Raw genomic sequence first — 27,387 nt, forward strand, 5'->3', positions numbered from 1 at the left:
GTGGTGCTCAGCATCCCCTAACTATGGTTCAATAATCGGTATTTAATTGTATTATAGTGAAGAATTCTTTGAGTTGTAAGTTGATTTTCGAGCAGTAGCTGGGTAGTGTAATACGGAGTAGTTGCATATTGATTTGGGGGAGAAAGTGATTTCTTCTCTCTTTTTTTCATTTAAACCCCCTAAACTAATTTATATAAATTGTTATAACCCTTCAAGTTTAAGTATGTCAATCAAGCTCCTTGTAAATAAACTTCTATAATATTTGGTGGGTTGTAATAACTTAATCGGTGTTATCATACAAATTGCTTCACATATTTGAAAAACTAAAAAAATACTAGTGGTATAGCCCGTGCGTTGCACGGGTTTGTTTAGATGTAATATGTCATGTTAGTACAAACTATATGTTTAAATGTGAATATGAACAACTATGAAGTACATAACTTTCATTGTGTATGGTGATGGAATTGCGTAGGAAAAGCATGTGGTTACATAGCAAGAAGTTAATGATTTTTAACCTCAATAATAATAGGGTGCAGTCAAATAGATGAGAAGATGGTAAAAGCAAATATAGATAAAAATGTGCTACATTATTCCGACTACCAATATTGTTTACATTAAAACTCCACTTATTAAAGGCGTGTATGTCTTCATATCATTGTTTCAATAGTCATTGTAATCCAATTACACTTTTCACGACTTGAAAACACGTACAACCGTTTGAACTTGAAAGGTTAATGATGCATATGTCGAGCAATCAGTGAACATGGTCAGGTAACTAATAATAAGGTGTGACTGTATCCCTACAAAAGAAGTCACCAAATGATGCACTGATGAGAGGGAGAAAAATTGAACTGTAGACTTATTTAACGTATGAGAGTAGACAAAGGCTCTCACCATTGCATACTAACTTTTGAGAGGGCATGAATGATTATGAAACCAAACATATTGTTTAATAAGCCCTTGATAAATAATATTTAAAACCATTAAATAAAACAAAATTAATTTGGGTAGATGATAGTTTTGTAGTACCTCTATTAATATTAATGTAGATTGTTGAAAGTCTCTTTGTAAACAATATTTTGGGTCAAGTTCTTCAACTCTTTATCGTTATCTTCCATCATAAATATTTTGAGGCCTTCCGGATTTGTTACCCTAGATAGCGCAACATATAGTTGACCGTGACTGAAGACAGGAGATGGCAAATAAAGACCAACGTAATCGAGTGATTGGCCTTGGCTTTTATTGATGGTCATTGCGTAACATGGCCGAACTGGGAATTGTATTCTTTTCATTATAAAAGGCCATTTTGACTTGGTAGACGTGAGGACGATTCGGGGTATTATGATTGTTTTCCCTATGTGAGATCCGGTAATGATTCTGGCCTGAATGACAAATTTTTGTAGATCAGTGATAATGAGCCGAGTCCCATTACATTGGCCTTCGCTTGGATATACATTTCTCAAGAGCATTACCGGAAGGCCTATTTTAAGGCTGAGCTCATGCGGTGGCATACCTGGGAAATTTAATGAATTTAAGAATTCCATAGGGTATAGTTCTTCCTGATGTATATTGTCGGTCGATCCCTTACAAATTTCATCAGAGCTTTTATAGATGGTGGTTACACCTTGTAGCTTGTTAAACATATGCATGTTGATTTCAGCAGCATCAACATTTTTTGGTGTTAAGATTGCTCTTTCACGCAAGTAGTTTTCATCAGCTTGTCTTTGGGTGAAGTTTGGAAATATTTTTTCTACAATTTGCTCAATTGGAGAATCTCCTGATTTAATAATGAACTCATCAGGAATGCGAATCCATGTAGGTTCATCTTCGCCTTCTTTCGCTTTTGCAGGTAGATTTCCATCGCCTACATCCAAAACCCATTTATTGAACTTTTGCTTTCGAGTATCAACTTCCCCACTATCAGTGTATTCATTCACTCTCATGATGCGTGAAAGTTTGAAAAGTTGACAATATTTCCACAAATCTGATCTGTTGATGCATGATTGAACAACTTCCTGTCTTTTTCCTTTTGGAATGACCGGCAAAATTTGTCTAAAGTCACCCCCCAACAATAGAGTCATACCTCCAAATAACCGACTTCTGTTTATACCTTTTTTGTACCCTAATATATCCCTTAAAGTTTTGTCTAGTGCTTCAAAAGCGTACCTTTGAGTCATCGGAGCTTCATCCCATATTATCAATCTGACTTCATGCATTAGTTCTGCCAAATGTGTGTTTTGCTTTATTCCGCATGTGCTATTTTCCATTAGTTCCAATGGTATTACAAATCTGCTGTGAGCTGTTCTCCCTCCAGGTAACAGCAATGAAGCAATTCCTGAGTGTTCAATGTTATTTTTATAGGTTATTTGTATACTCGGGAGACATATAGCCTTCAATAATATATTTTATGAGCATCAGCATTTAGAGGTGTCGAAGTAGTCGGGTCAAAATAGTCGGGTCAAGTAACAGATCAAAAGGTACGAGTTTCGCGTCCCAACCCCATAATATTTTTTAGGCGTAAAGTAAGTCGTTTGCGTTAAAAAGTAATTGCGCTAAATATAAAAGTGATTCAATAATAAGCTGATAATTTTGATTATGGTGATGCCAGAGGTTCATTACATATTAAGGTGGAATTTCAATTATATCGTGTGTAAGTTTTTTTTTTAAGCATGTGGCCTGTTACCAAAACAAAACATAACCCTAATCAACCCATTAATAAATAAAAATATGTGACTCAACAGAGTATAATCTTATATTAAATGAATTAGTATAATATGTTAAAAGAATTATGTAATGATCAAGTTGAATAAAACTTTTTTTTTGGGTAATCTTTAAAGGAACAACGAAAGTTATAAAAAATCTCGAACCGACCAAATTGGTTTGTTTTGACCAGTTGCTGATAGTTCAGAATGCTGGTCAAATTGTGCAAACAACTAATTTAAGGCCTTTACTAAGAGTATGTTTAAAAATAAAAGAAGTTACCTGATGATGCAACTGCAAGTACAATCTTGCTCTCTGATCTCAATCTCGAAATTATGGCCTTATATAAGAAAGTTTTCCCAGTTCCTCCAGGGCCATATACAAAAAAAACCCACCCTTTTGTTCTTATACTGATGTGATGACCTTCTCATAAATTGAAAGTTGGTCTGCGTTCAAGGAGTTATAAAGGTTCATGTGTTCTATCCTCGATTGTTCTATATTGTAGTTTAACTCTTCTCGAATCAGACGGTTGTCCATTTTGGTTAGCAACGCAGGGTCGGGTTGTGGTAGGTGTTGGTAATCCGATAATGATTTTCCATTTTTATTTAAAACTGATTGTATTTCAACCAAACAATAATTCTTTCTTTGGAAGTCAGTGAGGTTTAACTCCGGGAACTTAAATTGTTTTCTCTTTATATGTAGTATATCTTCAGATAAAGCTTCCCAATTTTGTTCCCATAACTTAAGTGGGTTGGTTACATCACAAAATAACAATATTGTGACAAATAAATCTCAAAGTTGTGCACCGGACACCCATAGCCTTGCTTCCGATATCGCCTGTGTCCATTCTCTATCATCATTAATAAGACCATATGCAAAGAAAGCATCTTTAAATGTTTCATGTATTTTTCCATCGACTGTCCGAAGTTCTTCAAATGATCTAGGTCCTCTTACTATGTTCAACAATATCCTAAGATAGTAGCGTTCACCTGATGCAGGGTGAGAATATACAATACGACCAATGCACCCCCTTTGTTTCCGACGTTCCCATATTTTCTCCTGTTGTTTCCACACGTAATGTGTAGGTATCTTTGCATAAGTTAGTTTCCTCGCTTCTAGATCTCGTTTATTCAGTTCAAACCATTCTGTAAACATTGTTTCTTTGATACTTTCCCTTTGGAGTAGGGCAGGAAGAGTTTCTGAGTCACGGAGGGTGATCGTCTGTTGATTTGGTAAGTGATAGGACAACTTTATAACTGATGGTTTAGAGTAGTGTATGTCAAAGGAAAACATACGCCAAACCGCTTCACACGGAGATAAATACCGACAATCCAAGTAATTTTTGATTTCATCCACTTCAACAATCTTTTCTGATTGTGTGTCACCCGTGTTTGAAATATTTTCTTGTATTACGATAGTTGCTCTATCCGGCCCTTTGTTCAAGTACTTAAATAAGTACTTAATTGCTCTAGATCTGTTATACCACTTCACATTAATGTGAGCATTGTATTTGAGCAAGAGGTAGCGATTATAAGGAACAACAAAGCTATTGTCAAATGTAGCTTTACCTTTGGTAACTTTCACTCCATTATTTCTTCTCCTATAATTAGGGTATCCATCTTCATCAATTGTTGTTTCCGCATAATATGGTTTCGGAAAATGTTTAGAACATTTTTTATCAATGATGCATGGAGCATTCATGTGTTTGACACCGCACGGGCCATGTAACATGTAATCAATAACAACCTTGTATCCCTCTGGATCCTGTGTTTGAGATGGAATTTCAGCAACAATTAGATCATCAATGTCACCCGGGGTCTTGCATTTGTCTTGATGTTGCAACCATATTAGGATATGAGCATGGGGTAAGCCACGCTTTTGAAACTCTATTCGATATACACCTGATCAAAGTTAAAGGTCATAAGGGTTGCATTTATATAATAAAAGGAAGGTTTGAATAAAATTGATAAAATAAAAGGAAGGTAGGGGAAAAAGTTGTAGAACTTTATTTTGCGTTACCTGCTACAGATGTTCCAAAAATGTGATGTTGCATCAGGTCCTGCATTAGTTCATCTAACTTCACTTTAAAAAGTCTTGCAACTGTTTCTGGACGATCATGTTGTTTCTGGCCAACAATATAAGATATCATCTCTTCAATTTCTGGCCATTTAGGGTTAGCTGTGAAGGTAATAAATAAATCTGGGTTCCCAAATTCCGGACACAAAGCCATTGCGTCTTGGTAGTTTTGCATCAGATATCGGGGGCTTCCTGTAAAAGTTGATGGTAAGACTATTCTCTTGCCGATCGATGCAGCTTTTGTGTCTCCTCTTGTAACCGCATCACATATATTATGGTATAGGTCGAGACGCAATTCGTTTTGATTATTTCTTAGCCATCTGAGTCTTTGTTCTTCAATAGCCGTGTAAGCGTCAACCAAATATTGTTGAAATAAGCGTCCACCTCTAAGTAGAGTTGTGGCCTCAGTTTCTCGTTGTTGAATCTTGTAGCAATAGTATTCTCGCATGGTTAAAAAACCTCGATTAGTTTTCCTTGTGCCATTATTATTATAATATGGTATCTCTTCGTGATAGCCGGTTTCGCCATAAGGGAACAACAAAGGGTATTGTAAAGCCATGTATAATTGATGAAGTTCTGATATTCTTTTTGGTGCAGAGTTTTTCTTGTTTACAATAATATCTCTTGAGGTAGTACTTTGACCAAAGTCGCTCATAACCAATGCTGCCACCTCAGATACATGGGGGGTGTTGTATTGTCTTGAACTTGGTCTATTGCCAAGTAATCGAAGCTGAAAGTCTGCTGATGTATTTTGAGAGCACCAATCTCTAGCCATCCGAAATGCTTTCGCAACAGCACTAAATTCATTGAGCATGCTAATGAGGTTCGCTATTATTTTTTCATCAGCGATTTCTCTAGAATCATTATCCATGAAAGCTGACATACGATTCTTGGCTTCATTCTCTGTGTCATAGAAGTATAGCTGAGCATACTTGGGTTGAGTTCCCTCTATAGGCAGCAATGAACCAATTTTATGATATGTCTGGCCACTAATTCGAAATGTATAAGGCCCTCTTCCTTGATTAACAGTGTGGTCTATTTTTGCGCCAAACGATGTGAAGCAAAACATGCTATTGTATATTCGGATTTGCTCTCTAAACTTTGATGTTGTAGGATCATTATAATCAAGCAAGTTTTTCAAAGGAGAAGGAGCTTCTTTGTGTTTAGGAAGGAGAACTTTACCACTTTGACAACAAAGCGAAAAGGTTGGAGTCTTAGATTTTTTTGCTTTGTTGGTCCTCTCTTCATACCACATGGTTGCATTGCAAGTAGGACACTTATATGATGGAGCTCCAATGTTATGGTATGACACATTTAAACCTTGCAAATCAATATAATTGTTAGGAGAGAAATATACAGGTGCATAATTGAATTTGTTAAAATTAGAAGCAATAGTAAAGATATATAATGGTAGAGATAACGAAAGTGAGTAACCTGTAGAGTTGGATGCTTTCTTTGTAATGACCTTTTTAGAGCAATGTTTTTTCCTTGAGCCTGAAAGAATTGCAATGTATATGTCAAGCTAATTTATTTTATAGTAGCAGGAAGGGAAAACATAGATGGTAATTTGCTCGGTCATTTTTTTGATGGTAAGTTGCTACATGTGTACGAAGAATAAGAATTTAAGTACCACCTGTTTTTTGGGTTGTTTGGTCGACCAACTTGAGACCACACCATGAGTGGAGTTTTCCATCTGGCATAATATTTGTTGCTGAATGAATCTTTAAAAAACCTTGTAGCAACTTGGAGAGAGATGGCATTTTATTCATGTCAACAAATAATTCTGTATCATAAAGCATGGTGTTATAAGAGCAAAACATAGGTAATAAGATTATCATCAATCTTAGTTAACTGCTAATGCATTTTCTAAAAGTCAAAACCTTTGATAAATTTCCCTGTGGTATCACTGAGTCTTTTGCAATCGATGACGAACCTCAATTATTCAATTAACCTAGAACTATATATGCAACTAATAATGGAGTAAGCATTTTCTAAGTTAATGTTAAGTTACCTGTTTGTGTTTCTGCTAATTTGAGACAGCAGTACGTCTGTGGTTTCCCATGTGATGTGATGTTTGTTGATGTGTATATCAATATTGGACTATGTAGAAAGTTGGCCGTGAGTGGTATGTCACTGGTATCATTCAATAGAGCTGCAAGAAAGTTATTAGAATTATGCATATAGCCTCTGTAGTGTACAAATTTTGTTGAGAAAAAAAATATTGAACACAAACCTGTAGACATTGTGTTTGTAGTAGGGAACACATACTTGTAGGTACTTGTAGATTAGAAGATGATATTATAGGAAATATAGAAGGTAATAGGTGACTAAGGCTTTTCATTTTCTTTTGAAACAATAATTAATTAATATACATGGGTGTAACATTATTATTTCATTATTATTTCATTATTTCATTTATAGTATAATTAAGAAAAATTAATGATATCTTAACTCCATCGCATTTCAACAGAGTTAATTAGATTAATAAAAATTATGAAAGTAATAGGTTACTAAGGCTTTTCATTTTCTTTTGAAACAATAATTAATTAATATTACATGGGTGTATCATTATTATTTCATTTATAGTAATTAAGTAAAATTAATGATTAATTATATCTTAGTCAGTTGAAGGGATCAATGGCTACGAAACAATAAAAGAATAGTAATAAGTCCGCTAACATTAATTGTACATGTTTGTAATCGAGAATCTCCATTAAAAAACTTTCTAAAAGAACAAAAATGGACCAGATAAAGTTCTTGTACAGTTTCTTTTTTGAAATCCCAAGTTTGTTTGAATTCTGATCTAGGAATGGGTTGTTAATGTGTGATGGCATCACTGTACTTAGGCTAATGTGCGAGAAGTTGGCTGGGTGAGTTTTAAGCATTAATTTAGAATTTTTGAAGGAGAAAATCTTATAAATATAAAACTGCTAATGCCCTAAATTGGCTTTCTATGCTGATAATTCCACATACAACGACATCTAACCAAATGTGTCTACTACTCTATAACTCGTCTTTCATGGTAGAAATGTGGCTAGCTATGATCAATGGCTACGAAACAATAAAAGAATAGTGTAAAGTCCGCTAACATTAATTGTACATGCTTGTAATCGAGAATCTCCATCAAAAAACTTTCAAAAAGAACAAAAATGGACCAGATAAAGTTCTTGTACAGTTTTTTTTTTTGAAATCCCAAGTCTGTTTGAATTCTGATCTAGGAATGGGTTGTTAATGTGTGATGGCATCATTGTACTTAGGCTAATGTGTGAGAAGTTGGCTGAGTGAGTTTTAAGCGTTAATTTAGAATTTTTGAAGGAGAATATCTTATAAATATAAAACTACTAATTTCCTAAATTGGCTTTCTATGCTGATAATTCCACATACAACGACATCTAACCAAATGTGGCTACTACTCTATATCTCATCTTTCATGGAAGAAATGTGGCTAGCTATGATAAACATAAACAATATTAGCTCCATTATTATTACTATTATTATTATCATTATTGTTATTATTATTATTATTTTATTATTATATAAAAGATAAAGGCAACAAAAAGAAATTAACATAATAGCTTTCATAACTTTCTGACAAAAATGGGAATTCTAATGATTCCCAGGTTCTTGAAAACAAAACAGTAGAAACATCAATGATATAGCTTATTCAAAGGGAAGAAACATCATTGAAACTTATTTAAAACGGAGCAAACATGAAGTTGTAGAAAACAAAAGAAACATAAAGTCTATGATAACTCAGGAGCTTAAACGGCAAATCTCTAACATCATCAATGAGATGGCTTTATTCAGGCAAACTAAAACAGCTTGTTCATGCATACTAAAACCCCCTCTCTTCACTGCTTATCAACTTCCTCGGTTGAGATCTCGTTATTTTCATCTTCTGATTGAGAACTTTCCACAATGAACCTAAAACCAACTTATTATTATTAGTATATTATTATTAGTATATTATTATTAGTGGTATTATTATTAGTATTATTACTATTAGTATTATTACTACTACTACTGTATGTAATATATAATTTTTTTTATGAGGTTTTACAAAATATATGTTTGAATCATATTGATGGCTTACTTTCTACGTTTCTTATGCTCAAAGTCCTTAGCTGGAGTGTTGACACTATGCTTTCTCTTAGGTGGGGTGGGTGACGAATCCTCGCATTCAGTTGTTTCAGTAAAACCATCTTCGACTGGAGTTGTAACATCTTGATCTAATTCTATGGGTAAGGCTCCCTCGTCAGCGGGTAAGATGGCTGAGCAAACTTTGTTGCAGTTGAAGCTCTCATAGCCTGTGTGTTGGTAATATGTGTTTGACCTTAACTCAAAGGTGTGGGTGGTGCCGATCAAATTGGCTAAAGCAATAGGCAAGACCGAGGTCCATGAATCCTATATATACATAGAAATTTAAAAAAAAAAATGACTACAAAGAGAGTAATAATCTTAAAATGCATGTTGATATAGTCAAATTTTAATCTGATTATCTTGTTTGAGTATTGACTTAAGGTCTTTCAGTAATATTTCTAACATCAACAGCGATACATACTCATAAGTATTCAGAATCCGGGGAAAAAATAGTACATAAACATACCTGGTTCATGTCATCCAACAAAGATTGGGCGGTCGCATTTACCAACTTCTCAGCCGTCTCATCAAACATGACAATAACAGCCTGTGCAGTCTCATCGGTCACATCCATCTGAAGCCTAAACCTGGCATAATGAAAATGACGTTTAAATGTAGAGTTTGGCATGGTTGTATTTAGGACTGTGGATAGGTTACCTTGTTCTTGGAAAATCCACTGTTTTTTCACACGAATCACACCAAAAATTTCCCGACTGGCGGGAGACTGCCTTTTTGCACTTGCATATACTGCAACTTAAGTAGTACCAACCATTTTTAGTCCTGATGTTTTGTATTTTCACTTTGCATCTGAAGGTGACAACCTAATAGTGGTAAAAAATAAGAGTAAATTTCATAGTCTTTGATCAGTGTATAATTGTGTAATATGTTTAACCCAAAAAAAAAAAAAAAAAAAAAAAGGGTACATCTGTTTTGCCCTTGCGTGCCAGCTGGAGTAGTTCGTCTAGTGTTCCCTCCTTTACAGCCCCCAATTGCACAACGGGTAAATTATGCTGAACGTCCTCGCTGACCTCCACATCACTACATAGAAACATAGTAGCTATATTTTAGTATAATCTAAAAATACTTCAAGACATGTGCGTATATGTTATAAGGATTTAACATTACCCAATCATTGATTTGAATTCTTTTAAGGTAGGTATCTCAGCATCATCAATAATCAAAGTTGATGTAGTGCTCGAGATGGAAACCTCATCTGTATAGTAAGCACATTAGAAAATGTAATGTTTAAAACACGGAAACACAACGTATGCTTCCAAACATTGAGTAGTCTGCAAGGCTTAGTTTAGTAGCTTACTGTTGTAGTTTTTGACAATCACTGAAGTCAGAATGATGGCGTACAATCCACAACTATTAGATTTCTTTTGGACCAGATCGTCCCCTAGACTTCCCCATAACGTTGCTCTAATTTTGCGGCCCCTGTTTAGGTGATCAGGAAGTTAGATATTTATCAGCAGCGGATCCTGTATGTGCTCAGTGGGGGTTGTGAATCTCTTTTGTAAGTCAGGTTAAATTTGAAGATGCGGTAAGCAATAACAAAAAAACTGATTAGAGTGCAGTGGTTAATAGCTGTGCTACATAACAACTCACTTCTATATAACAAAAAGAACCAAAAATGTTACTAATAATAATAAGTTGGTGGTTTTTAGGAGACATAACCTTTGGTTTGTAAGGAATAAATCAAGGGTCTTAGCACCTGTTTTTTGTGGGCTCGGTTCACCAACATTGGTAACATAACCAATGACATCTACATGAATTTGGATATAAAGTTTATATGAGAATGATAAAGTATAAGGTTTAAAAACATACTGATAAAGTATAAGATTTAAAAAACATAATGAATAAATAGCATAGGAGTTTACCAACTAAGTACTCTTTGAACGTAGGTGTTAGGTTTTCAAATTCAACACACTGAAAAGGGTGTCGAATAAAGCCAGCAACATCAATTGTGTCTTTCCTAACATAGGTTGAACCTTGGAGCTCAAGCATGAGTTGATTATCTTTTAGAATTCGATACTCATTTTTGTTTGGTATGACCGAAAACATGCCAATGGAATAGACACAGCCTTCTTGGAGCTTGTTAATGAAACAGTGAGCTACATTGCTCTTAGCGGTACACTGCATAATGTTTCCCTGCATCAATTTACATAGGAGATATATAAGACATTCAAAGATATATAAGCGGGATTTTTTTTATTATAAGGAGAAGTATTTATTACCCGTTGATCGCAAACAATAAAATCACTACTTATGTATTTCCCATAGATAGTGTTGGTGTCCCACTTGCGACAAATCATCACTCTGACATGAGCATCTTTCCCTTCTTGTAGCTGGTCAAGATACACATATGAGATATCTTTAGCATTTGTGAAGTGAGTGCTAGTGTTTGTAGCCATTGTTGTTTGTAGGTGATATGCATGATTAGCATTATTATTTATAGAAGAGGGAAGTAATTATCAGTTTTTTTGAGACATGAATGCAGAGAAGTTGTTTGGTTTTGTTGATATATGAGTACTTTAATGATTAATTAACTCTGGAGTTCCAAAAGTTATAACTGATATGGAAATCAATATAGTTACTCAAATCATTATTAGGGTTTTTTTTTTTTTTTTTTTTTTTTTTTTTGGAAACTGAATGAAATCAACCCAAACATCGTGTATTAGGTATCTAGACATAAAGGGGGAAAAACAATCGACGAAAACTGAAACGCATAAATCTGTATACATAGAGAGGCGTATGTATGTATGCTCAATTGGTATGAGAAGATGATGTTATATTGATTACATGTGGCTTTATTGGCGATATTAGGGTTGAACATGAGCAGATCGTCTTTAGGGTAGAAGGATGAAACGCTCTAGCTTTTCTGTAATGCAGATCGACAGGGAATTGCTAATTAAGTTTTCTATTAATAATATTAATATTAATTAATATTAATATACATATAAGGAAAATCGTTTTTTAAAAATTAAGAATAAATAATAATAACTCCTTTTTCAAAAATAAGGAAAAGTTGTACGTGTGGGAATTAGGTTAGGGGATTTAATTAAGGGTTGATTAGGAGTTAATTTAAGGTTTTACCATTACTTAATAGGGAGGTTAAAAGTGTTATAGTTAATTTAAGGTTTTACCATTAGTTAACAGGGTGGTTAAAATCATTATTACTTCCAAGGACTCAATCTTAGGATGTAGGTAGATTATGCCTAAGAATCCATTTTTGTATATGTAAAAAGGCGAAAGATTAATTTCTTTAAAATTTATGTGCGTACTATATTACTATATTACTATAATCAAATAATATGTTTATTATTATTTTTTTTTACGGCCAAATAATATTGAATATATAAAAACGCGCTCTCTAGCAAGAAGCTAAGAGAGAAATTACAAAGGCATAGCAAGCCATGAGTTCAAATTAGAAACTAAATGACCTCTATGATTTAACCAACGAAAAGAAAATAATCTAATTAAGTCAAAAAGACTACTCCTATTACAAAAAGATTCATCAAAAACAACGCCGTTCCGGAAACGCCAAATCGCCCAAAGGAGAGTAATCACCGAAGCTATGATCCGATTGGTGTTTGTGATCGATAATCGGATCCCTTCAATCCAAGAAATAAAAGTATCCCAAGAAACGAACGAAGGCATCGCTACATTGAACCATACTCTTAACTTATGCCATAAATCACGAGCCAAAACATACTCAAAGAACAAATGATCCCTCGATTCGACCCCGTTGATGCAAACCGGACAAACAATCGAATCGATCTCTATACCTTTCGCAGAAAGATTCCAACGAACCGGAAGAGAATCTAAACTAAACCTCCATAAGAAAATATTAAGTTTTCTAGGAATGAACATAAACCAACTCGTGGGAATCGAAGATGAAGGAAGAATAACACGGTCCATATATAGCCGAGCTGATTTGACTGTGAACAAGCCGTCTGAATTCAAGGAACAAGTCCACGAGTCGATACGGTCTGATAGCGTGTAGGTGCTGATCTCCGAAAGCATAGAAGTCAGTAAGATCTCGTTCCGACTACCTAGATTCTCCCTTGACCAAACCCATTTCCATTCGCCATTAATCCATTTGTCAGCTAAATAATCGTCTTTATTGGTGTCCAAATGAAAAAGTCTATTAAAACGAGTGGAGAGTTTTTCGACACCACACCAACTATCGTGCCAGAACTGAATATTACGTCCATTACCTACATTAAGTTTGTAACAATCTGTCGGCAAAAAGTTGGAACGAACAGAATGCAAACAAGTAGACACAATACTCGCCCAAGGACTAAACTGATTACCAAGAATCGAGTCAAAATTGTTGCCATGAATCGACTTTATAATCAAAACCCAAAAATCACCCGGATTAATAAGATAATGCCAACGCCATTTGTTAAGCAAAGCAAAGTTGAAAGCTTTAAGACTTCCCACATTTAAACCTCCATTATCATAAGAAGCCATGACTTTGTCCCATTTAATCCAAGCCATCTTTTTGGTGGACTCGTTTCCACCCCTAAAAAACCTCGCCCTAATTGATTCAAGATTCTTAAGAACACCTTCGGGACAATTAAATAACGACATAAAGTAAATACCGAGGCTACCCATAACCGATTTCACCAAGGTTAACCTCCCGCCCGAAGAAATTAGGCTGGCTTTCCAAGATGAGAGTTTAGATATGCTTAAAAAGTCTATCATTGTTCATATTTTAACCAGTATTGTTGTACATTGATTTCTAGTACCATATTTAATAATCATGTAAGCCACCTCTAATCTCAAATCCTGGCTCCGCCCCTGTTTGTAGATATTTTTACTTCAGTTTATTTATTTTTCCGAAAACATATAATAAAATAATATCTTATTCCGTTGCAACCTCGCAGACTTAAAATGTTTCTAAGTTCTGTGTATATAATTAAGTTATTTTGTGGACATAAAAATAAACAATCTACACAATATAGCATACAGACCTCTATGCCACATTTTGTTGACAGCATGATCTGCATATATTCAGAGAAAAACATATTAAAAAATCAACACCTAGATGATGTTTGTTTTTGTCTATGCATACTTTATTATGTCTTATGTCTTCGCAACTGCAGACTTTTTACCGCATACAATTTTTTTTCTGAAGACATAAGATAAAATAATGTCTTATTATGTTTGCAGCCTCGCAAACTTAGTATGAAAGTCAACTCAAAGATATTAAACAAAAGTCCAAGGGGCTTTCTGTAAATAGTTCAAACTTGAAGTCCAGGGTTCATTCTGCACATTACAATGTACCAGGGACTGAAAGTGTTAACTTAGATTCTTAGTTTTTTAGATTTTGTTAGGGTTGTTAGATTCTTACAGATTTGGGTATTTATTCATTTGTAAACGGATTGTAAATTCAGTTGAAATAAACGTCATTGTGTTCAATGTCAATGTGTGTGTGTGTGTGTGTGTTCAATTGCTAAACTTCACATGGTATCAGAGTGTAGTTTAGCATTCTTCGTTCGCACAAATCGAATCTAGTTCACAGTAATCTGATTACTGTGAATTGTGTTGTGTTTTTGATTTCGAACTCTTTCAATTCAAGTTAATTTCGCTTCCGCAGTGTTGATTCTTTTCGATCCTCAAGTTTTTCAGAATCCTTTGTTCTTGCATCCATCAGATGGACCTGGATCGTTATCTGTCCAGGAAAAGTTAATCGGTGCACAGAATTATCGATCGTGGCGTCATGCTCTTGAGATTGCGTTGTCTACTAAACGCAAATTAGGTTTTGTAACTGGAACTGTTGCTAGGCATGCAGATGATGCAAATCGTGCAGAACTTTGGGACACATGTAACAATATGGTGATCAGCTGGATTATGTCAAGTGTTACTGAATCTATTGCCAAATAGATCATGTTTGTTGGCACTGGATCAGAGATCTGGAGACAGTTGGAGAAAAGATTTGCTCTAAGCAATGAATCTCGTAAGTATAAACTTCATAAGGAGACTTACTCTTGTGAGCAACAAGGCAGTTTAGTAAGTGAATATTATACTAAAATGAAATGTATTTGGGAAGAAATTAATTCTATGAATGAACTGCCTAGAATTGGAAATGTTACTCCTGAGATTGTGAATTTCTTGACTGCATTGAATCAATAGAAAGAGGAACAACATTTGTTTCAGTTCTTAAATGGCTTGGATGAGAATTTCAGTGCAATTAGAACTCAAATGTTGCTTATGAATCCTCTTCCTAGTGTTGAGATTGCTTGTTCTATGGTACAGCAAGAGGAATCACAAAGGGAATTGTTTAGTGCTATTGAAACAACTGCTCTTTATAGTAAGTCAACTCAAGTTTCCAGGGATTATAAGTGCTCAATTTGTGGCTATAAGTGGCATCCTCCTGAAAAGTGCTGGGAGAAAGTAGGTTATCCTGTGTGGCATTATAAACACAGGCAGCAGTCAAAGCAAGCAGTAGTGTCACAGGGTAATTTGAAACCTAAGTTTGTTCTCAAGAAATATGCTGCTAATGTGCAAAGCTTGGCTGCTAGTGTTCAAGGAAATAGTGTGGTGTTTACTTCTGAGCAGTTTGAACAATTGTTGAAATGCTTGCCACAAATGACTTTTGGAAGTCAACAAAACCTTGCAGAAACAGATGATGAAATTGATCATCATTTTGCTGCAGATATTATGGCTAATTCTAGTATTTTAACTGAATGGATTTTAGACACAGGTGCAACTGATCACATGACACCTATATCTAAAAATCTTGTTAATCCTAAAAGTTTGATACTACAACCTTATATTAGGTTGCCAAATGGAAATACTTCTGTTATATCTCACATTCGCCAAATTGAATTAGATAATAACATGAAGTTAAAAGATGTACTAGTTGTGCCATCTTTCAGGTTTAGTTTACTATCTGTGCCAAAGTTAACAAGAGATACACCTTGTGTGGTGATTTTCTTCTCTGATTTTTGTATAATTCAGGACTTGAACACCAAGAAGGTGATGGGAATGGGTAAGAGAAGGAATGATTTGTACTACTTGGTGAATGTTCCTCTGCAACAAGTGGAAAAGAGATTTGTTAAGCTCATTTCAAATGCTGTAAATAGTTCTTGTTTGTTTTTAATAAGTGAAGGTTATGCTAACTCAAGTGAACTTGTTCTTTCATACAGTTTGTGGCATAACACATTAGGTCATGTTTCAAATTCAAAATTGAAACATATTCCTTCTGTATCTTCACAACTTATCAATGATAATAGTAATGTTTGTGTTACTTGTCCTATATATGGCAAAACAAACAAAACTTCCATTTCAGATGAGTGATTCACATTGTGATACTATTTTTGGTTTGGTTCATATTTATATATGGGGACCATATAAGGTGCCAACTGAAGGGAAGTATATATAATTCTTAACCATTGTGGATGATTGTAGTAGAGCCACATGGATCTATCTTTTGGTTCATAAAAGTGATTGTTTTACTGTTTTCAAGTCATTTATGAAATTTGTCAAAACTCAGTTTGAGAAAGTGATCAAAGTTGTAAGATCAGATAATTCACTAGAGTTTGTTAAAGGCGAATTAGGACCTTATTTGGCACAAAATGGGATATAACATCAGACTTCTATTGCACACTGATATGGCCGAAATGGACGGTTTTTATTCGCGCGGTGTCGTCGGGCCGCGGCTCACCAGAATCAGCCACTCGAGGGAGGGGTACTGTTTTAAATTTATATTTAGCGGGGTCTAAATCGTACTACTCCTTAGTATGAGTAAGGAAAGTATGACCTAGAGTCGTATTTTTGAGATATCAGTAGAATCGAACCTATATTTAAGCCTAAGATAGTTAGAAAGGAGTAGTGGTTACTTAATTTTGGTATTTTCTAATTTATAAGACAGATAAAGTAAATGCGATAAAATTCGTAATTCAGATAAGGTTAAAGTGAGTGCATACTATGACTTCATCAGTTATTCTGCCGAGATTATGGAATGTTGGCTCATGAATAGGCAGAGGCCTTGTATTCATTACACTAGTCCTAAACACCCCTGTCATAAGACATGTCACTGGGTACTGCGTTAGGCTTGAAGATTCTGAATAGACAGCAACGTCCCTTACCCCCGACGCCCGTGCAGTCTGACTACAGGCATACACGTTCAGACGGCTCATCCAATTGAGCGACTCGGTTGGGTGACGTATTAACATTCCACAATAGTCGAAACTTTCTTAAGTATAATAAAATACATGATTTACCATATCTGAGAGACGTGATGTATTTCAATGCTTTCGTTAATGATTGGTTTTAAAAGATAGTTAGGCCCTTAAAAAGACTTCAACCATAAAGAACACCATGGCCAAGTCAAGCTGACTTCCATGAACACGTTCGGTTATTCTAACGGTCCAATCCTTTATGTGTCTAAACAAATAGTTCCTTAATTAACTAAGAATCCCTCAAGCGGGGTGCAATGCTTGAGACCGCGTTATGGTGCAGTGTACTGGTCAACACTAATCGGGTTCCATGGCCTTACTTAGCAGAGGTACAGCTTACAACAACCGTTGTGCTTCAGCATGCACGTACGAAGTTTATATGCTTGGTGACTACACTAGCATGGTCTGGGACCGATAATGTACTAAGGGTCTAGTTAGATGTTTCACTATGAAAGAGTCCTCAGTAGGAATCCAAAGCTTGATAGACTTACTACAACCGATGTGCCTCGGTCTATCTCACGTTGTATCTGATAGACTTCTCTTACCAAGGGGTGACACAGATAGTGTACTCTGAATCGGGGTTCGCGACTTCCCAATAACAGAGCCAATAACTACGTTCTATTAGTTGGAAAAGCGATTGAGTTTAAAGCATAATCAAAAAGCATTTCAACAGCATACACAGACCATAATATTATTTCAGTATTATAACTGCTTACATCATAGCATACACTAAAGATAACTACTCGCTAATCATGGCAACAATATCACATGACATTATGATAGAAGACATTATATAAAGATAAGGGATAGAAGTACCAGTAGATTAAACGAGTTCCGAATACAAAAGTGACAACTTCAAGACTCCAGACCGCTCCTAATACAATCTTCGGCATTCTTCTCCGGGTACTAGGTTTTCCATACGGAGTCGAAGGCCTTGAGAGTATGACTAATATTGTACAAGTGAGAGAAAGAAGTGAATTGAAGTGTGTGTTGGAATGAATGACAAAGACCCTTTAAATAAACAAGATTTTTGCCTGCAAACGGCTGGCAATCCGTTTGGCAAGCCGTTTGGCATTCCGTTTTTGGCAGGCCGTTTGCTAGGCAAGCCGTTTATCGAGCCCATTTGTCTGACCATTTGGCAAGCCGTATGGCAGGCCGTTTGCTTGGTCTGGTCAACCTGATTTCCTGGATCGTAACTTGATTTCTTGTCTTTCTCTAGAATCTTCGTTTTAGCTCCGATTCTCTTGATTCTTTTTGCACCGCCTTCGTAATTACTTGTTCTTCAATTCTAACCAACGAAGTGGGTATTTTGCCGACAAAGTTTGAATCTTTCTTGTTTTTGGGCCTTAATACCGGGGTGAAAACGTGACTTTTTAGCGGATATCAAATATCACACACTCAGACTTTGCTTGTCCTCAAGCAAACTCTCATTTCTTTAAGAATCTTTTCGGCGTTTCTTTTCTAATAGCCTAAGCGGTTTGCTTTTATTATAAGAGCAAGAAGATAAGGTGAGTCATCTATGTTATGATTGAAATTATCTCTCCAAGCATGCAAGGAGGTTACATGACATAGGCTAGCTTTCACGGATCACTCAAATCACTCAAGTGTTTAGGGTTCCCTATAGATCTGAGAAATGAATACATTCATAGACAGTCATGCTGCACCCATCGTCATAGGCTTGATAAAGGCTCAAATCCTTGCTGCTAATGTGAGAACGGTAGTAATCTCAGCTTATAGGTCATTTGTCAATGATGGAAAGGAATTTTGGAGTGGTAGTGAAGTTGTTTTTGAGGGGTGAGATAAAAGGGTAATGTAGTCTTTATACAGACTTTGATTTGGATAGATAGGAGTGCTGAAGTATTTTGAGAAGCACTTTTGAACTTTTCTTCATTTGATAATTATTTTTGGTCAAGTTCTTCTCTTCGGCATTTCTCTTATTGAGTTCTGCTCTTTTCTAGAGCTATTTTTTTTTTGAGACTTCGTCTCGAGAAACTTTTTGCCGGTAACTTTTTTCAAGACCTTTGCCATGATACTTGAGAGGTTTATAACATCGGGTTTTCAGAAGGAATCTCGTTTTCTGGATTTTTTGAGTAGTAGTAAAGATGATGTGGATGTGGTGGTGGAGTAGAAGTAGTGGAGGTGCGGAAGGTTTATTTTTGATAAATGGCTAGCTCTTTTGATTACAACCGAATCACACTTCACTGCTTGGAGATGCAGATCTAAAGCAAGTTCTGATTCCGAGCACAGACATCGGTACTCTCAACGGAAAACAGTGAAGCATTAAAGATGAATGCTGGTCTTATTTGGGGTGCCTCACCATAATCAATTTAGGTCGATAATGCCTTAGTCATGCAATGCTCTATTAGAGATTTGGTTCAACCTAACAAGATTTCCACCCTACTTAAGCCTTATTTTTATTGACAAACGTTTTAGATTTTCAAAAATACTTTTCCGAAAAGGGTTTCTTTTGCAAATATTTTGAAATTTGGCTTAAGGACTTGGAATCTTCGTAATGGGTTATATTAATACAGCATAAAAAGATTATACCAACATCCCACACTTAGACGAACATTGTCCTCAATGTTCCTAGTGTATCCCACACTTAGGAGTTTTAGTTGAAGATTTGGGAATATTTGTCTAGTGTTTTAATTGGGTGTTATTCCACACTTAGTGATAAGCTAGGATGTGGCATAGTTTGAATCTTGAGCTAGTAGCGAAAAGAAAGAAATACCCCTAGCAGATGCGGCTGGCTTCCAATTCTTGCGTCTTTTATCGGCTCATTTTTCATCCTTTATTCTTCTACTCTACTTTATTGCACGGGTTGCCTCCCGAGAAGCGCTTTTGTTTAAGGTCGTTGGCTCGACCGTAGTGATGCTTTTAAAAAGCAAACATTCCTCGCTGATGGTTGTGATCTTGGTCTTCGTGAGGGAATGTGAGTCTTGGAGGGTAAATCCTGAGAAAGTGTCGGACCAATAGTGGTAGAAGATCCGGTACTTCTCTTGAAGATCTTCTGAAAGATAAGCAGTGCGCAGTTTCAGCTCTTGATAAGTCTTGAAGTCCGATGAGAATATGATCCACAGCTCTGCTGGTTGATCCATGAATGTCAATCATAGAAGCAGTACCGGTGGTGATTGTTTCTCTGATGGGATGCTCATTTCGGAGGTCTTCAAACAATGTCAGAAACTGTATCTTTAGAATTACGAAGTCTTCGGAACGGTGGTCTCCACAATAGGAGTTTGTAGCTTTGCACAAGTTAGTTAAGAGAAGAAGCTGAAAAGAAGTGAACAGCAATCCTGATCCGAGCATTAATTTCACCGTCATTGAGTATATCTCCCGACATCCATCTTTAAATGTGAAACTAGGATCTGTGGATTCGTGGAAGATACGTGATAGCTCCTTCGTAATATAGGTGGCAATGTTGACTCGGTCTGGTTCAAGATGAGAGAACGGATTGTTTCGTCTTGCTTCCTCCGTAACAGCGTCTCGTAACTCTTTGATAATCAGATCAGCATGGTGATCAATTGTTACGTAAATCACTAGTATGTCTGGTGTGCTTTCGAAATTATCTATTTCCAAGAGAGCAAAAAAGCTGTGAATATCCTCGATCATTTGCAAATCAGAGTGATAAGTCCGGCGTCCGGTGGAAAGATCCATATGCTTTCGGATGAGAGTTAGTAGTGCTCGTTGGTTTCGCGAGAACGGAAGTGCAGATCCGGCTAAGGCGTTATAAAACTTAGAGTAAATGATCTTCTGGTCTCGACAGAATATTGTCTCAAGAATAGTGCGAACCACTGAATTATGCTCTCGTTGCCTTTCTTCTTGGTAGATATGATCGTGAAGAAAATTGATAAAGTCTTGAATGCGTTCTTCTAGGATTTCAACATCATTGTCTTCTCTTTGGAGATAGAGGTTGTGTTCTTCTCGGATAGCCATAATTCGTTCTGTTAAGCATAGCGAAAAATCAATGGTTGATTTACGGATGGCTTCGAGAATATCTTTAAATTCATCGGTATCATTGATGAAGGTTATCATGTATGCATGTGTGGATATAACCGGAATCTGATCTGAAGAAGAGTCCGGCTCCCCTTGATCTGGTTCGGTAGGAGAGTGTGAGTTATTCAGAATGTCTTCATATCGCTCTACCTCGCCATCATCGGTATCTTGTTCTTTTGAGGATGCGTCTGATGAACGGGTTTCTTCAGTATTCTGATTCTCCACTTTGATACTTGCAGGATCAATTTCTATATCCTTAACCTCAACCTTTTCGGTTTTCTTCTTGAATCGAATGATTAAACCGTGATCTTTCATCTCAAGCCTCACTATTTCTTCATGACGCTCAATGCTTGGAGCGGGTATTGTCGCAGTTTCTTTTACGTCTTCCATTTCCTCTTCCTCTTCAGATTCCTCCTCTTCCTCTATTTCTTCGCTGGGATCCTCTTCTTCCATTTCTGGGTCGTCTACAGACTGTGATTCTACACCCATCTCGATATCATCGACCGGTGGTGAAGACTCATCATCGGAAGTGATCTGTCTAGTGGAAATAGCAAACATCTCTGCCTGTCCAGAAAGATCGGTTGGTCGGTCAATTTTGAAGGTAACGCTCTCCCCATGTAATCGTAAGATCAAGGTTTGATTGTACACATCAATGACAGTCCTAACCGTGTTCATGAAAGGTCTTCCTAACACTACTGGTGTGTATAGGTCTTCCTAAATATCCATTACTACAAAATCCGTAGGATACAAGAATTTATCGACTTTTACCAAGACGTTCTCAACTATGCACTTAGGATATCGAATTTTGTGATCGGCAAGTTGGATTGCCATTTTAGTTGGTGACAAGTCTCCTAACTCTAATCTCTTGTAGAGAGCAGGGGATTAGGTTGATACTTGCTCCTAAATCTGCTAGCGCATGAATGGTTCTAGATTGGTAGATTGAACACGGGAAAACGAATCGGCCCGTATCCCCTAGGTTTGGCGGTAGAGAGTTCCTGAGTAATGCAGAGCATTCTTCACTCAGTGGAATTTTGTTAGAATCTGTATCCTCTCCTTTGTAGAGAAAAGCCTTCGGATGTATCTCTTCTTGTTGGGAACTTAAGACATGGTGTCCAGGAATCTTCCATCAAGTTTGAAGGAATCAAGCTTGGATGGTTCTTCTTGTAGCCTTCCAGGATAGGGTACGCGAACTGGGGTTTCAGGGGTCTGCTTCTGAGTATATGTCGATTTGTTCTTGAGCCTAGCTGACCTTCTCCGTGGTTCTTCCTCTGGGATTACGAAATCCATTTGCTTTGCTTCTTCTATGTGGGGATTTTGGATAGTATTACATGGAAATCTTCCCTGTGGTCGGGTTTCAAGGCGTTGTGATAACTGTCCGAGCTGCGTTTCCAGACTTTTGAGCAGAGCCAATTGATTTCTCATTAGTATCTCTGTCTGATCTTTCCTGGATGCAGTTCTCTGATTTAGCTGTTGTTGTCCTTGAATGAACTGAGTCAACTGATCATCAGCTCCGAGAGTGGGGTTAGTTGCTTTCGTAATCTGGGTGGTAGGGGAATTTTCCTCAACTGGCGGACCACTGAGTGGAAGTGGTTGATTGTAGGTCAATTGAGATTGTTGGGTTGGATAAGGTGGATAGCGATAGCGAAAAGGCTGATTGCTTCGTTGAAATTGATTAACCCTAGGTGGTTGATTGAATCTGGGATTTGGTGGACGAGCTGGGTATTGGACGTAACAGACTGAACCGTCAGGGTTTTCGTACTCAACTTGATATTCTTCAGTGGATTGCGGGTTGGTACAATTAACACAAGCCTGAGCTTGGTTGACCTGCTACAGCTGCGTCTTCAATTCTCCGAGTTGTTTAGCAAGAGATTCCATCTTATTCGTGAGGGATTTGATGGCCTCCGTTTGATTGTTAAGTGCAGCGAGTGGGGCAGATGATGAAGTTGTTTTACCACTATTCCAGTCATGATGATGCATTGTCATGTTCTCGAGCAATTCCCATGCTTCGTTTGTAGTTTGGTTCATCAGATTCCCTTGAGCTGCTGCATCGATCGTCGTCCTATGATTTACCGTAAGACCATTGTAGAAGGTACAGATTTGGGCTGACCGTTCTAGCTGGTGATTAGGGCATTTCTTCAGCAGGGTTTTGAATCGCTCCCATGCAGTGTAAAGAGATTCATCATAACTTTGTTTGAAGTTAATGATGTCATTCTTTAGTTTGGTTTGTTTAGAAGGAGGGAAATATTTGGTTAGGAATTTAGTAGTCATCTCCGTCCATGACGTGATGGAATCTTTTTCCAGTCCTTCGAACCAAGTTTGAGCATGATGAGTGAGAGAATAGGGGAACAAGTATAGTCGGACTATATCTTGTCCTATCCCTGGCTGTTTGTAGGAGTTCGAAAGAGATATGAATTTATCAAGGTGAGAATTAGGATCATCATTTGGTAATCCATGAAACTGACAGCTATTCTGGATGAGCTGGATGATGTGATGTTTTAACTCGAACGAGTGTCCTTGAATCTCTGAAAATCTGATTGTTCCTCCTCGACCTTCAATCGAGGGTTTGGTATTTTTTGCTAAAGTAACGCGTAACGCCATTTGATTTCTGATTCATGCTTCCTTGCGCGCTTTAGAGATTATTGCGTCTGGATCAGGTACGAATAACAACGGCCCTGGTTTAGATCGGGTTTGGGTCATACACTGGGTATGCCTTTTTGTTTTTAATTTTTCGCAAATAAACAAAATTTCTAAAGTAAGCTAAACTAGTCTAATTTAATCTAGTTCGAAGGTAATCTAATTTAATCTAAGGTAGTTGTGATGATCGCTCCAAATCCATATGGACAAACACGTCATTCATCGATTTCATTGCGAGGTATTTGACCTCTATATGATACGTTTTGTAAACATTGCATTCTTTTGAAAAGGCACACCATAAATGAATATTTAAATCAAAGGTTTTCGACATCTGATGATTTCTACATATAGACAATCACCGTAAATAATAGTTTACAATAGTACTTCCATTGACAATGCAGTCAAAATAAGATACATGGTGATGATTTGGTGAATGCAAAGTTTCCTTGATAAATATGCCATGTAAGACTCCATGCACATAGCTTGTCTAACATATAAGCAAATAGCGGAAGACTTCTAGGAACCTGAGAATAAACATGCTAACAAGTATCAACACAAAGGTTGGTGAGTTCTTAGTTTTAGTGTTTTGCATAATCTGTATATAAAGGTGGACCACAAGATTTCAATTGTTTCATCCAGAAACGTTTTTCAAAATATCCTACAAGATTGAGCACCCTGGTAACTAAACTTAACGTATATATAATTTGTACCCTTTGTATAATCATCTTAATAATACACGCAAACCAACGTGTACGCTTCTCAAATAGCATACGTCCTTTAAAAGGCTAGTGCTCTAGCTCGGATGGGGATATCAAGTCCTATGGATCCGTATACTACTACTCGCGCCCACCAGTTCTTATAACTGGCAGTTACTAGTTACCAAAGCTAAGGGATTTTCGGTTCAAACTCAGTGTAGAATTAAGTATGTACTTCTATTCATTGCGTTTAAAATAAATTGCATGTATTCTCAGCTCAAAATATTTAAAGCATTTAAAAAGGGATCTATAAACTCACCTTAGCAGCATATAAAGTCATTCACCAAAATGTGACTGAAACTCGGATTACCAAATAACCGTAGATCTCAACCAAGAGAACATATGTTGGTCAATAAATGTCTATTAAGCTAGGTCAGGTCATAGTGTATCACAATCCTAATGCTCGAGATCGACATACAAAAGTTATCCAAAGTTGTTTCAAAAAGTCAATTTTGACAATAGTTTAACAAAACGAGACGTGCCTTATATAAGATTTCATTTACTCGGCTGGTAATATTTAAAAATCCATTTTATCAATCTTGTAAACAAGTATTATTGGATACTTGTTGATTGTAAGTATTATTGGATACTTGTTGATTGCTAGGACCTTGTTGGTTGTTGTATGGAATATTTCGGTTATAATTCTGGTTTTGATTGTAAATCGGTCTTGGCGGTTGATAATTATTCTGATAATTATTTCCAGGCCTTTGGTTTATGTATGAAATATTCTCTCTTTGTTCCATTGTTAATTCAATACTGAGACAATCTTTTGTCAAATGTGGTCCTCCACACTGCTCACAACTAATTCGTATTGAGTGAATATCTTTAGTCATCTTTTCCATTCGTCTCTCCACAGCATCTATCTTTGCGGAAATGGAATCTAAGTCATGGCTAGAATCGGCTCTAGCTGCTTTAGATGATCTAATGATGTCTTTTTCTTGGTGCCACTCATGTGAGTGGGAAGCAGTGTTATCAATAATTTTGTAAGCATCAGTTTCGGTTTTCTTCATAATAGAACCACCAGCTGCTATATCTATGTCTTTCCTTGTAGTGATGTCGCATCCTTGGTAGAATATTTGTACTATTTGACAGGTGTCTAAACCATGTTGCGGACATCCTCTTAACAACTTTCCATATCTTGTCCACGCCTCATATAGAGTTTCATTTGGTTTCTGTGTAAACGTAACAATTTCTGCTTGAAGTCTTACGGCTTTAGATGCAGGAAAGAATTGTTTAAGAAATTTGTCAACTAAAACATCCCATGTATCAATCGCCCCTTCAGGTAACGATTCCAACCAATCTTTGGCTTCTCCCTTTAAAGTCCAGGGAAATAATATGAGATATATCTGTTCATCCTCCACTTCTCGGATTTTAAATAGTGTGCAGATCCTATTAAAGGTACGTAGATATTCATTTGGATCTTCCTTCGGTGCACCACTAAATTGGCATTGATTAGTCACCATGTGTAGAATTTGTCCTTTGATTTCATAATCTGGCGCATTAATGTCTGGATGAGTAATTGCGTGACCTTGGCCAGTGCGTTTAGCTCTCATTCGGTCTTCCATACTTAGAGGTTCTAGATTCTCCATAATTGAATTTATTGAATCAGAATCACTAGAGGATTCAGATTTAATGGTTCGTTCCTCAACAATCTCTATTTGAATGATTGGTGGCTCCGGAGGAAAGTTTAGTGGTTCAGGATCTATGAACCGTTCCTGAATATTTTCCGGATTCTCAATTGTGATGTTGGGTTCAAAAAATGGATTATCGGAAATTTGAACTGAAGTACTTGGTCGACTGGATGACGATTCTAAAGAAAAATCAACGGCGGTTATATTTGTTAAACGATGTCTTGATCGAGTTACAGGTGGTGAACGTACAAAAGGTGATGAACGTCTTGCTCGGTGCATTCACTGAATATCCTATTAGTTTTTAAAAGGAAAGAAAAATTATAATAAGTTATCCAATCAATAGACTTTTCTGATTTTGCCCACGTTTCGAATAGCCAAAAGATGCAGCAGAGGGGCAGGATTCGTTTGGTCTCAATATAATTGAGGACTGTTTGGCTCCAATAACCCGGTCTACGTACAAATCCAACTATTACTACGAACCAGAAAATTTTGATGTCTATTAATTTAACCACTTAAAATAAATTTTCGTAATTTTAAGAAATTTAGATAAGAAGTAGAAAAAATTCTAAGTCCTAAAAACTAGAATAGCGAGAAATAAGAGAGAAAAAGAGTTCGTCGCAAAAGGTCGAAAAAGAAAAAATGGTTGAAAAATAAAAGGTGACGGAAAAATAAAAGAAACTTATAAAAACTTAAAAATACTTAACTAACCTAACCTTATTACTACAACTAACTTAAAATTATAATCGCAAATTGAAATTACTAATTGGAATGACAATTGGTACATAGTAAAAGTCTAAAAATATTAAAGCTTACAGGAAAAACTAAATCCCAAATGGAAATAACTTAAAAAGAAACTAAAACTTAAAAAGGCGTCGTAAAATTCTAAAGCACCTAAATCTTAGTCTAAAGAAAAAGCACTTAAGGAATTCTACGGCAAAGCCTAAAAATCTAGGAGTAAAAATAACTATAGCAAAAACTAAGTTTAAAATTAAATATGAGCTAAAAATACAAAAGTTATGCTACAACGATTAAAAAGGGACAAAATATAAAAATATACAAAAAGTTGTAAAAATTACAATTTTTATAAAAATATTATTTTTATATTATTTATTTTATTAAACTATTAATTTTACAATTTAATAAAACTAATTAATACTAAATACATAAATTAAAAAGTAAAAATAAAAATAAAACTAATAATAATAATAATAATAATTAGGTTTAAATAATAATTATAATTAAAAATAACCCGTAATTAATGCTGAATTA

The 27,387-nt window shown here is 36.1% G+C and overlaps 3 protein-coding genes across 3 annotated transcripts; 1 reads left to right on the forward strand and 2 right to left on the reverse strand.

Moving 5' to 3' along the window:
- Positions 1 to 1,040: 1,040 nt before the first annotated feature.
- LOC139852023 (uncharacterized) lies at positions 1,041 to 7,019 on the reverse strand. Its single transcript, XM_071841242.1, has 7 exons — positions 7,010 to 7,019; positions 6,788 to 6,928; positions 6,410 to 6,559; positions 4,720 to 6,270; positions 3,507 to 4,601; positions 2,983 to 3,123; positions 1,041 to 2,335 (listed from the first exon to the last, which is right to left on the reverse strand). Exons 1-7 carry the CDS (start codon positions 7,017 to 7,019, stop codon positions 1,041 to 1,043), a joined length of 4,383 nt encoding a protein of 1,460 aa, XP_071697343.1.
- Positions 7,020 to 8,627: 1,608 nt separating this feature from the next.
- LOC139852031 (replication factor A protein 1-like) lies at positions 8,628 to 11,330 on the reverse strand. Its single transcript, XM_071841250.1, has 10 exons — positions 11,154 to 11,330; positions 10,797 to 11,067; positions 10,594 to 10,681; positions 10,232 to 10,353; positions 10,042 to 10,129; positions 9,840 to 9,954; positions 9,574 to 9,737; positions 9,383 to 9,503; positions 8,870 to 9,180; positions 8,628 to 8,700 (listed from the first exon to the last, which is right to left on the reverse strand). Exons 1-10 carry the CDS (start codon positions 11,328 to 11,330, stop codon positions 8,628 to 8,630), a joined length of 1,530 nt encoding a protein of 509 aa, XP_071697351.1.
- A 3,058-nt stretch (positions 11,331 to 14,388) lies between these two features.
- Positions 14,389 to 16,224, forward strand: LOC139852046 (uncharacterized). Its single transcript, XM_071841265.1, has 4 exons — positions 14,389 to 14,401; positions 14,522 to 14,760; positions 14,809 to 14,934; positions 15,058 to 16,224. Exons 1-4 carry the CDS (start codon positions 14,389 to 14,391, stop codon positions 16,222 to 16,224), a joined length of 1,545 nt encoding a protein of 514 aa, XP_071697366.1.
- The last annotated feature ends 11,163 nt before the right edge of the window (positions 16,225 to 27,387 follow it).

This window comes from Rutidosis leptorrhynchoides, chromosome 1 (assembly GCF_046630445.1).
Source record: "Rutidosis leptorrhynchoides isolate AG116_Rl617_1_P2 chromosome 1, CSIRO_AGI_Rlap_v1, whole genome shotgun sequence".
NCBI lineage: Eukaryota > Viridiplantae > Streptophyta > Magnoliopsida > Asterales > Asteraceae > Rutidosis > Rutidosis leptorrhynchoides.